Source organism: Ziziphus jujuba, chromosome 1, assembly GCF_031755915.1.
Source record: "Ziziphus jujuba cultivar Dongzao chromosome 1, ASM3175591v1".
Lineage (NCBI taxonomy): Eukaryota > Viridiplantae > Streptophyta > Magnoliopsida > Rosales > Rhamnaceae > Ziziphus > Ziziphus jujuba.
Genome location: NC_083379.1, coordinates 32,054,389 through 32,066,664, shown reverse-complemented (window position 1 = coordinate 32,066,664; position 12,276 = coordinate 32,054,389). Strand labels below are relative to the sequence as shown.

The 12,276-nt window shown below is 34.4% G+C and overlaps 1 protein-coding gene and 1 pseudogene across 1 annotated transcript; one reads left to right on the top strand and one right to left on the bottom strand.

Annotated features, from left to right (window-relative positions):
• Positions 1-7,440: 7,440 nt before the first annotated feature.
• Positions 7,441-10,564, top strand: LOC132800339 (arogenate dehydrogenase 2, chloroplastic-like; annotated as a pseudogene).
• Positions 10,528-11,973, bottom strand: LOC132800361 (jasmonate-induced oxygenase 4-like). The gene is made up of 2 exons (XM_060813862.1): positions 11,091-11,973; positions 10,528-10,945 (listed from the first exon to the last, which is right to left on the bottom strand). Exons 1-2 carry the CDS (start codon positions 11,394-11,396, stop codon positions 10,703-10,705), a joined length of 549 nt encoding a protein of 182 aa, XP_060669845.1. The 5' UTR covers positions 11,397-11,973; the 3' UTR covers positions 10,528-10,702.
• Positions 11,974-12,276: the final 303 nt, after the last annotated feature.

Genomic DNA, 12,276 nt, shown 5'->3' with positions numbered 1-12,276 from the left:
AAGAAAGAAAGAAAGAAAGGCATCGAGACAAAATAAAAAACAATGCTTAAACTTACAAGAATTGTATTTGCCTAGGCATCTTTTGTACTTGTTGAGTTGACCATCTACTTTTTTTCTTTATTAATTTAATATATTAGAAAAGAAAATTTTAGCACCAGATTTGATGATCTTGGTTATAGTCCACTACTTCCTTGGACAATGTTATTTAAGTTTGAATCCCAATTTTTACTTATGTGTAGCTATTAGTCTTGATATATATATATATATATATATATAAAATAATTTCTAAGCTAACCTCCAGTTGTTCACTGGGACAAAAAAAAAAAAAAAAAAAAAAAAACGAAACGAAAAAAAAAAAAAAAATAGAAAAGATGCAGAGAGAAGTCCGATGGGCATGAGTAACAAGTCCACAACCAGTCTCTCCCATAGAAATAATTATGATCATTTATTTTTACATGGTCATTCCATAAACTGATTGATATGGTTTTAAGATCATAATGTGGGCCTTGTTGATAACAAGGTTATTTTTTATTTTTGTTTTGTTTTTTTTTTAAATTATGTATAATTTATTTGCTTCAATATTTTGCTAATATTAGTTGATAATAGCTAAACATTTTTATCAACTATAAATGTAAGGGGAAAAAAAATACAAACAGAAAATGGAACATCAGTTTAGATTTTAGTTTTGCTTTTTTTTTTTTTTTTTTTTTTTTTTTTTTTTTTTTTTTCCTTCCTTAATATTAGTTAGTTGATATATATAAGAAACTCTAATTATTATCAGCGTAATATTAATAAACCATTGAAATAAGTAAACTACACACAATTTAAAAGAAAAAATAAAAATACAAAATACAAAGTGGAATTATTATCAAAGAGGACTAATGTTTTGATTTTTTTATTATAATTTTGTTATGTGTAAAAGAAATTATAAAATGACCATGTAGAAATGGATGATCTAATAATAACTTATTACATGATTTTGTCTTCTCGTCCAAACTGGCATTTCAATGATTGTCCAGCACTGTGTAGGCAATGCTATAATTTATTTTAATTATTCTTTCCTTGTCAATGCCAACGATGATGTTTTCTGCCTTAGAAATTAAGATCAATTTTTAAAAGCGGGTTTTGAAAGTATTTAGACAATTGCTTAGGACTGAGAGTGCTTTGGGAATTCATAAGTAGTTTTTAAGTAAACAATATCTCCCTAAAAATTACTTTTGGAGAAGTAGAACCAAAAGAGAAAAAAAAAAAAAAAAAAGCCAAACCGAGGTAATTTCCTTTCATGGTGTCCAACCGTTCTTTGTTGTTAGGATTGGCAATTTGCCATGAATGATCCAATAGCCACGGTGCACCACCCCTAACGAAATAGTTTTTTTCCCAAAAAATCGGGTTTGCAGGGCAGGCTTAGGCAAATGCTTAAAAACCAAATCGGGGACCGGCCGAGGTTGAGGAATAAAAACCCTGGCCCGAACCCAGCCCAGTATATATATATCTATTTTATAATTTTATTTATGTATGTAAAACATCATTTTCTTCTTTTCTTACAAGCCCTAACACTAACAGCCCTCAAGCTGCAGACTTTCTTCGGTCGTTCTGTTGCTGCCTAGGAGCTTTGGTATTCAATTTCTTTGATCATTTTGACTCTGAAATTTGGTGGATCTCAGAACATATTCACTTTCTTAGATCGTTTTGAAAATTTAGAGAAATCTTCTTCTCCACTTGAGGGAGTTCAAGAAATCCTCTTCTTTTTGCTCAGGTGTTGCCTTCATCCTATTTCCTTCTCAATGCTATATAATTTGGTTGCAGGACTACATTTCATAGAAATTTTCTTACTCTACTTGTTTTGACAGTAGGCTTTCTGGAAAAAGAAAAGCTTCATTCTCTGGTTTTCTCATTCACATTCTCAGATTGCTTCTGTCATCACTCTGATTTTCTCCGATCGATCAATCGTTCAAGGACTTCGACTTTGAAAATTGAAGAAATCTTGTTGTTCTCTGGCTTTGGCATTCTGTTTCTCCGAACGATCCAACTCAAGAAATTTTTTTATATAAATTTAAAAAAAAAAAACTTATATCAATTATAAAAAAAAGGAGAAACCACCCCGCCCTATCCTTGATTGGGAAATCTCCGTCCCCGCCTCGCCTTTAAAGAAACAGAGAAACAACAGGGATGGGATGGAAAATTCTCCAACGGGGTAGGGAAGGGAATTTAAAAACCGACCCCACCCCGCCCCGTTGACATTCCTATTTGTTGTCGTTTGAGTGAAACAAATAAATAAGTAAATAAAAAATAAAAGGACAATTAAAAAAATCTATTTTATTGTATTTTTCGAATTTCTATTTCCTTCTCTCTCTCTCTCCCAGATGCTCTTTCATCTCCCTTTTCCAGCCATTAACTCCTAAACCCTCTCTTTCTCATCGGAAAGTCCTCAATTTTCTACCTCTATCACCATCCCCCTCAGATTCAATTCCATCCTAGATGCTGCTCATTCCCAAACCTTAGCCGACAGCATAAAAATCACCGTTGTGGGTTTCGGTAACTATGGTCAATTCCCTTGCCAACAACCTTGCTACTCATGGCTATACTGTACATTCTCCCATTCCCAAACCAATCACTTCCAAATGAATTGGTCTAGAATTGGGTAATTCCCATTCCCTTCTTTCCCAAACCATACTACCTTTTTGAATAACACCCAAAAATTGTTTTACTTTCTACCTTTTATTGTTTCCACTGAATTTGTCCCAGAGACCCTGCCTTTACGGATATTGAAGCCCAACAACTCATTGTTTATGGATGTTCTCTTGGTGAAAGAGTATCCCAAAAATATGCATTGTCGACGTTGGTGACTGTTAAAACTTTGAAGAAATAACTTCAAAAGGGTGTCAATTTTGCAAGAGTGTTACTGGGTATCCAAGCAAGTTAGAAATAGTGCTATTGCTTTGGTCTCTTTGTGTGAGACAATAAGGTAAAATTCCAATGCATTACCGTCAACCGTGATCTATTTTTGGTGATACTTTGGGCCATGCTAAATGCTGAGAGCAGTTCTCAGGGGTTTTTTTATTTTTATTTATTTTTATTTTATGTAAATGTTCACTTTACCTTTGGAATGGCATGGAGGATAAATAGCTAAAAATGACCAGGGTAGTCAACATATGTTGTTGGAAGATTCAGTAACTATGTATTTGAATATATGTTATTTTACGTAGTTAAGAGATTTATGAGTTGTACAGATATTTAGGAATTAGTTTTATTTTTTTCTTGTTTAATTAAGGATATTTGTTACCAATGTTGTATTTTAAAGAGAGCTATAAAATCTAATGTACAGAAGGATAATAAAATATCCCATTCTTCACATTTTTCTATCTCTATTTTTATGGTATCATAGCAGGTTAAACCTCTCGGTGAAAAGTGCTATGGTGTGAACAGTATCGCGTGAACAGTGCTTGCATAAACAGTAGCTCCATGTGAACAGTCTCTCTGCGTTTTTGCACTAAAAATGTCCGAAATCATGACTAGTTTTTAGCCTCAACCTTCTCAATTTGGTCCTCAGATTGTCCGAAATTTGCCTGAAAATCATCCTATTCAAATTACTACAATCTGACTAAATGGTGACAATTTTTTCCGGTGGTCACAATTTTCTACAGTGGTCACAATCTGTTTGCATGTATCTTAGAGGAAGAGGGAAAATTGGCTATATCACAGGAGATACGAAGAAGCCTAATGTGAAAGATCCAGCCTACGCTGTTTGGGATGCTGAAAGCTCCATGGTAATGACGTGGTTGGTTAATTCCATGGTTGAAGAGATAGGAGCAAATTATCTCTACTATTCTACAACCAAGGATTTATGGGATAATGTCTCACAGATGTACTTAGATTTAAGAATCATTTCCATGTTTACGAGTTAACTCTACAACTTGGAGATGTTCGCCAAGGTGAGGACTTTATGACTAAATATTTTAATTCTTTTAAGAGAATTTGGTAGGACATGGACTTATTCAATAACCATGAGTGGAAGTCACCTGACGACTGCAATTACTACAAAAAGATGGTGATTGTTGGCTGAGGCTTTAAGTTTCTTGCAGGTTTAAACATTGAATTTGATAAGGTTCATGGTCCGATTATTGGAAGGTGATACAAACCTAGGTTGACTTGCTCCTAAACCTGTATTATATTATCCCGTATCTCAATTAAATTCAAGTTCTTATTGGAAAACCTTAACCCCTAACCAACCTATGATTAGAAACCTTGGTATAATAAAGATGCCAAATAGGTTATGGAAGCCCTATTGATAAGTCAAAACCAAAACACTCACTCTCTAATGGTGTTTTAGGTGTTCAAAGAGAACTAAGAGAATTCTATCTCACAAATAATTTTCTGAATATTATTGAAGGTGTGTTCTTCCTAAAAAATAAGCCCTTAAATAGGCTAGAGTTACAAAACAATAAAATCCTAAAAACCTAGGACAAAACTAGCCAAAAAGGATTAGGAAATCTAATGTGGTTGAATTTTCTCTTTCATTTTCTAATCTAATTTTGATTAATTAATTCCTTTATTTTGAATTAGGAGTTAATTAATTTACAATGACAATAATAATAAAAAATTTCCTAAGTTGATTTTTCCAACAAATAAATAAATAGAAACCAAATAGAAGACTAATTTTCTAAAACAAAGAGTCAAAATCAAATTAGGAAACTATTTGGCTATCTTTTTAACTAAGCTGTCTTTGACCAATCTTTGACCAATTTAAGCTCCAAATCATCTTCCATATGCCTTATATGATGCCAAATAGGATGAACATTGAGTCGCATATGTTGCCCTTGCTTTGAACAAAGAGAAAATGCCAACTCAGCAAAATACAGTAAAGCAGGCAACAAAATTCAGCAAAATCGGCCAAAACTCCTCCTATGCACACTAGCCCATTTTGAATGCTTTTGATTCTACCTTAGCTTGATTCCATGATCTCTTATTGATATTCATTACTCCATAAAGTGTTGGAAACATTTCCTGCTACCTGGAGTCCATATTTGCATGAAAACAGCTACTGGGTCCGTATCGGCCTCCATCACTTGGATGCTTAAAATAGACTTTGTATCTTTGGGTATTGACAAACCCTTTTGAGAATGGGTTACCCCCTATATAAAGGCAGCCAGGTTGTCCTTGAATCTCTTAGCTTGAGCTCTAGTGATTGATCCGGTCTTTATCCGTATCGGATCAACACCCCAACAGGTTGTCGGTTGTGTGAGTTTGGGTGGATTCTCATCAGAAGGAACCCTCTGCCCTCAATCAGTGAGGTATTTGTAGAAGTACATAGAGAAGAAAGCTAGAGACAAGTGATGGTGTTGAAGAAGGCTGCAGGTACAATCGGACTTGTGGAAGGATCAGCCCTAATTATTGCCGAGGCCCAAGTCAGTCGAAAGTCATCCCAAAATCAATACGTTGGAGACAAGAATAACCTATGCTATAATTACTGTGGGAAACCTTGCCATACCCGAGAGAATTACTACAAGCTGCACGGTAGACCACTAAATGGTAGGATAAGCAAACCTGGTGAACAACATTTACCTACAGCAAATGAGGCAGAATCATCTCCATTCAGTAAAGAGCAATTAAATCATCTTCTTAAACTTCTAAAATCCTATTCGTCACCTACTACTCTTGTCGGGTCTATGGCACAAATAAGTAGCAATTCTTTGGCACTCTCAGTTCTAGGAAAATCTGGTCCTTAGATCATAGATTTAGTGACCTTTGATCATATGACAACTTATTCTAATCTGTTCAGTTCCTATTATCCTTTTTTTGGTATCGAAAAAATGAGAATAGCTGATGGTAGTTTGTCATCTATTGCAGGAAAAGAAAACATTAAAATTTTTGAAAAAATTACTCTAAATCTGTTTTACATGTTCCAAAACTTGCCTGTAATCTTCTTTCTATCAACAAACTTTCTAAAGATACTAATTGCTCCATTATTTTCTTCCTTCCATTTGTGTTTTTCAGGACTAGAACTGATGAAACCACTATTAGTAATAAAAAGTTTTGGTCTAAGTAATACTATTTCAAACTCTATCTATGATCAAGTTATATTATGGCATAAAAGATTAAGGTATCCTAGTTTTCCATATCTTAAACATTTGTTTCCTAAATTGTTTAAAAGAATTGATTATTCAAAACTTCATTGTGAGTCTTGTCATTTGGCTAAAGATCATTGAGTTTCATTTCCAATAAAACCTTATCTTGCTTGAAAATCTTTTTATTTGTTTCATAGCGATGTTTGGGGTCCTTCTAAGGTTAATACATTTTTTGGTAAAAAAATGGTTTGTGACTTTTATTGATGACCATACAAGGGTATGTTGGGTTTACTTGTTGGAAAGGAAATCAGAGATTGAACAAAGATTTAAAGAATTTTCCCTAATGATTGAAAATCAATTTCAAACCGAGATTGGTATTCTAAGATTAGATAATGGGACTGAATACTTTAATAAATATTTAGGAGCATTTCTGACTGAAAAAGGTATTATTCATCAATAAACTTATCATGACACACCACAACAGAATGGAATTGCTGAAAGAAAAAATAGACATCTTTTTGAGGTGGTTAGAGTCATCATGCTTTCTATGAATGTACCTAAATATCTCTGGGGAAATGCACTTCAAACTGCTTGTTCCTTAATAAATAGAATGCCATCTAAAATTTTAAAATATAAAACACCTTTGTAGATTCTGAAAACTTTTTCCTGCATCTTGGATAACTGTGAATCTTCCTTTAAAAGTGTTTTGTTGTGTCTATTATGTGTATATACCAAATGTTTTTTTGATCAAAACTGGCTCCTAAAGCTGGAAAATATGTTTTCCTTGGTTATGCATCTAAAAAAAAAGGGTACAAAAGCTTTAATATATACTTTGTTGAGGACCAACCTTTCTTTCAAAAAAATTCTCTGCAGGGGGAGAACATAAGGAAGGAAGATAATTTTTGGGAAACTTTACCTATTCCATCAGAATTTATACCTTTAATTAATTTTGATAAGCAAATCTTGGACACAATTGTTGAAAGAATGGAACCTAGTGATAGTACTCTTAATCTAAATTTGCCGAATACTACACTATTAGAGACCGGGGGAGAAGTACTTCAAATAGATAACAATTCTCATCCTAAGCTTCAGTTTTATACCAGTAAGAGGTTTCATAAAAGTACTACGGTTCTAGTTGTTCCTCCAGCAGAAGTCCAATCCAATTTGCTGAGTGAAGGCCCTACAACTTAGAGTAATCCTTCTTCTACTCATATTCCATCTCTATCTAATAATTTGCCTAATCTAACTTGATCTTCCAATTGCATTAAGAAAAGGTACCCTAGCTTGCACAAAACATCCTATTGCAAAAGATTTGTCATATGAAAGATTATTACATACTCATAAAGCATTTGTGTCTAGTATTTCTAACCTATATATGCCAAGAACTATTCAGGAAGCATTAGATGATCCGAAGTGGAGGTTAGTTGTGATGGAAGAGATGAATGCTTTTGAGACAAATAATATGCGGAGTATTACTGATCTACCTCATGACAAAAAGTTGATCGGGTGCAAATGGGTGTTTACAGTGAAGTGCAAAGCTGGTGGAAGTATGGAAAGATAAAAAGCAAGACTCGTAACAAAAGGATTTACCTAAACTCATGGTATAGATTAACAAGAAACTTTTGCTCCTGTTGCTAAGATTAACTCCATCAGAATACTTCTTTCTCTTGCAGTCAATTTCAACTGGCCACTTCGTCAGTTTGATGTTAAAAATGCTTTCTTGAATGGAGACCTAAAGGAAGAAGTATATATGGACCTGCCATTAGGATTTGAAGAAAGTCTTGGAAGAGGCAAAGTTTGCAATTTAAAAAAATCCCTATATGGGTTGAAACAATCACCAAGAGCTTGGTTTGAATGATTTGGAGATGTAGTAAGGAGGCACGAATTCTCACAAAGCCAAGCTGATCATACTTTATTTTTCAAGCACTCTAACAAAGGTAAACTAGCTATTTTGATAGTGTATGTAGATTGATATTATCATAACTGGAGATGATCTGTTTGAGATCAACAAGTTGAAGAATAAGCTTGAGGCTGAATTTGACATTAAAGACATGGAAAATCTTAGGTATTTTCTAAGGATGGAGTTTGCAAGGTCCAAGGAGGGAATCTTCATCAACCAACTAAAATACATTCTTGATTTGCTCAAAAAGACAGGGATGACAAGTTGTAAGTTGTAGAAACTACAATAGATACAAATGTGAAGCTAAAAGTAGCAACAACAACTGAGGTGGTTGATCGAGAATGTTACCAAAGATTAGTGGGAAGACTAATCTACATATTGCACACAAGACTTGACATAGCTTTTGCAGTCAGTGTAGTAAGCCAGTTTATGCATTCACCTGGATCTACTCATTTTGAAGCTATGTTCAGGATTTTGATATCTCTAAAAGGAACTTCGAGTAAAGGACTTTTGTTCAAAAATAGAGGTCATCTCCAAGTCGAAACCTACACAGATGCAGATTGGGCAGGTGATATAAATGATAGAAGATCTACCTTAGGCTATTGCACTTCGATAGGAGGGAATTTGGTCATTGGAGAAGCAAAAAACAAAATGTTGTAGCAAGGAGTAGTGCAGAGGTAGAATTCCGCTCTATTGCACATAGCTTTTGTGAAGTGTTATGGATCAAAAGACTCCTAGAAGAGTTGAAGTTCCTACTCCAGCACCTATTAAAGTCTATTGTGATAACAAAGCAGTGATTTCAATAGCTCACAATCCAATTCTACACGATTGAACAAAGAATGTAGAAGTGGATAAACATTTCATCAAGGAGAAGATAGACAGCGGTGTGATATGTATATCCTACATACCCACCACGAGCCAAGTAGCAAACATTCTTGCCAAAGGACTTCCTAGGGTGTAGTATGAGAACTTAGTTAGCAAGCTTGCTATGAGTGATATATTCATGCCAGCTTGAGGGGAGTGTTGGAAGATTCTGTAACTATGTATTTGAATATGTACTATTTTAGGTAGTTAAGAGATTTATGAGCTGTACAGATATTTAGGAATCAGCTTTACTTTTTTATTTTTTAATTAAGGAGATTTATTACTAATTTTGTATCTTAGAGAGAGATATAAAATCTAATGTAGAGAAGCATAATAAAATATCCCATTCTTCACATTTGTCTGTCTCTATTTTTTATACGTATATTCCCATTTTTCTTTGCTAATTTTAACCAAATTTTGTGAATGTTGTGAGAGAACATCATAACTTGGGCAGTCAACAGGTAATAAACCCTTTTGGATGGCAACTTCGCCATGTTCATGCTTCATTTCAAGAATTCTAGTGATGTGTTTAACAAATTATATTCTTATGCTACCTTAGGTCTCTGAATGTTGACTCGAAAACTTACAATAAACCACAGATCTTCAACGGCTTGGATGATTACTCCAAGCTCAAGATTGCAATTATTGGATTTGGCAACATTGGTCAGTTTCTTGCCGAAACTATTGTACGAGAAGGCCATACAGTTTTAGCCTATTATAAATTGAACTACTCTGATGTGGCTAAGAAACTATTGGTGCTTTACTTCTCAAATCCAGATGATCTTTGTGAATAGCATCTAGAAGTGGTACTTTTTTGTACTTCCATGCTTTCTACTGAGAAAGTCCTCAGGTCACTGCCGGTTCAATGATTAAAAATAAATACTTTGTGGTTGATGTAGTATAAGTGAAAGAATTTCCCGGAATCCCTATGTTTGGAGCAGAGAGTAGTTAACATGGGTGGAATTCTCTACCTTTTGTTTATGACAAGGTTAAGGTTGGAATTGATGAATCAAGCATGTTGTGGGTGACTGGTTTCTTGATATTTTTGCATGAGAAGGGTGTCGAATGGTGGAAATATCTTGTTCAGAACATGATAAACATATGGCAGGGTTATAGTTTATCACATATACCATGAGAAGAGTTCTGGAAAAAGTTGAGATTGGAGTCGACACCAATGAAAACTATTGGTTATCAGACTTTGATGGAGCTGGTGGAAAACACAGCAGGGAATAGCTATTCTCTTTATTATGCTTGTGCTTGCATAACATAAATGCATCTGAACAGCTTGATAGGTTGGATCTGGCTTTTAAATCCTTGATAAAGCAGCTGTTCCAGTTCAGTGGTACTCATCAACTGCAACTGTCTGGGAATGCTTATATGTCCCTAGTTTTAAAATACTTTTTGGACCATCTTAAGTATCCTTATATATCCTTACTCTTTATATCTATATACATAGTTTGGTTATATCGGTTGGCCTTTTCCCCAACTTTGCATGTAGGATTAGAATATACATATAGTTGCTTTCATTCATTGCATATATAATGGTGTTTTTTTGTTTTTTGGCATAATTGTTTTCTGGCCTAAAAGCAACTCTAAGTGCTGTTACCTAATCTCGGCTTTCTCATGTTCTTATGCATTAGTTGACGAATTCATAAATGAAGACCGGAATCCCTTTCTGGAATGTGGAAAAGGGTCATGTACAACTCCATCTCTGGCTTTGCCAGTTTATATCTGATACTACTTTAGTTGGATTGCATATATTTTGTTGGTTCACAATAAACTTTCATTTTTAATGTTCATGAAACTTTCCAATTTGATACATGCTTAAACTTCAATATCATTTTTCGTATACAAGCTTTAGGATGTAGAGACATTAAAGTGGAAGTTTTGCCGCATCAATTGGTCTCTTTCCCTGTTGATAATATTGGAAACAGATATCACAATAATTTTTCACCTTCTTGTATAATCTTGGCCTTGAATTGTCGACTAGCCTATCAAATGGTTTAATCTCTTTATCTGTTTCTGGACCATAGAACACAGACACAGAAATCCTATTCCTTTTTGAATTTGTCACTACTCTGTGTACTGGGCTCTTGAACATTCCATTACTTGATATCTGCATTTCACAAACAATCAATTATATAAGCAAACTGTATTCTATTCTTACAATCATTTTCCTTCTGCGTGAATTCAATCATTTCATTGCCAAGAATCAATCTTTCCAAAATACATAAAATAAAATAGATTTAACCTTTGATTACCTCTACTTGATCGCCGACATTGATGAGAAGAGCCTCGGGGATGATTGGAGCTTTAAACCACTGGTTGTCTTTTAACAATTGAAGACCTTCTACATTTTTGTCTTGCAGGACAATGGCGATTGCTGATCCATCTGCATGCGGTTTGAGACCAAGAACGAGACCAGGACCTCCACATTTTGGATAGAAGTTGAATCTTGGTTGCGGTGTTGCTTGTTCTCCACACTGGCTCAGGAAGCAGTTTTCCTCCAAGCTCAATGACCTTGCCATTGCCTTAAAGACAACTTCACTTATCCTTTGTGTTTTCATGGAAAATTTGTGCAAAATTCTCCTGCAGTGTTCATGTATTGTAATGTTAAAGTGTGAAGCACACTCATTATCTTCATACAGTGGGGAGGGGATGATTTTTGTGCATGATGCTTAAACATACTATACATGGGCATGATCAAAGAAATGAATACTTCAGGAAAATTGCTTGCCCTATTTGCATTTATAGACTTAAAGTCTTATTCAGATGGCAAGTAGAAGAATATTACCATGCTAGTCTTTCACAATTCATTTTTCCTTGACTCTAGCTATGAATGTAAGAATTTGTTCTTCTGACTTCTTAGTAAGAAGATCACAAGAAAAATTACCTAAAAGCTTGGGGATTATTTTCTGGCCAAAATTTGAGCTTACGTTAATTTTCTGGATATATAATTAAGAATAGTCGGTAGGTCCAATCAAGTTTCTGTTGCTCTGAAAGAACCACGTCACTCCCCTAGCCTTCAATATCATCAACTTATCGGGAGTATTTATGCTTTTCTTCCACTAGAAGTTCAAAAAATTGTTTAGCAATTTCAGGAACTTCATCTAGGAATTCAGGTGTCATACCATGGTTTATTGCTTGAAACATACATCCCATGTACATGTCATAAGAAAGCTTAAGCTAGAAACCAGAAAGGAAAATAGAACTAAAATGGCAAGCCTATAGGTAGTATATAATACTTTTGGATCCTGTTCTCTTATTTTGATAAGTTTCTGTACTGAATTAAAATTGATCTGGAATAATAATTATTTGTATCCAGTTTTCCTAAATCGTTTTTGTTTTTCCTACTTTGCTGTTTGTATCCAAGTTTCAATTCTTTTTGCTGTCCAGGGAAAATATTTCCTGAGCTAGGTTTGAACCTGATTTTATAGTTTAATAGAT

What these genes read in the sequence shown, in the direction of transcription:
- LOC132800361 (XM_060813862.1), bottom strand. Translation starts at nt 11,396, where the DNA reads ATGAAAACACAAAGGATAAGTGAAGTTGTCTTTAAGGCAATGGCAAGG. An exon ending in ATGTCGGCGATCAAGTAGAG is followed by an intron (nt 10,946 to 11,090) that starts GTAATCAAAGGT and finishes TGTGAAATGCAG; the next exon opens with ATATCAAGTAATGGAATGTT.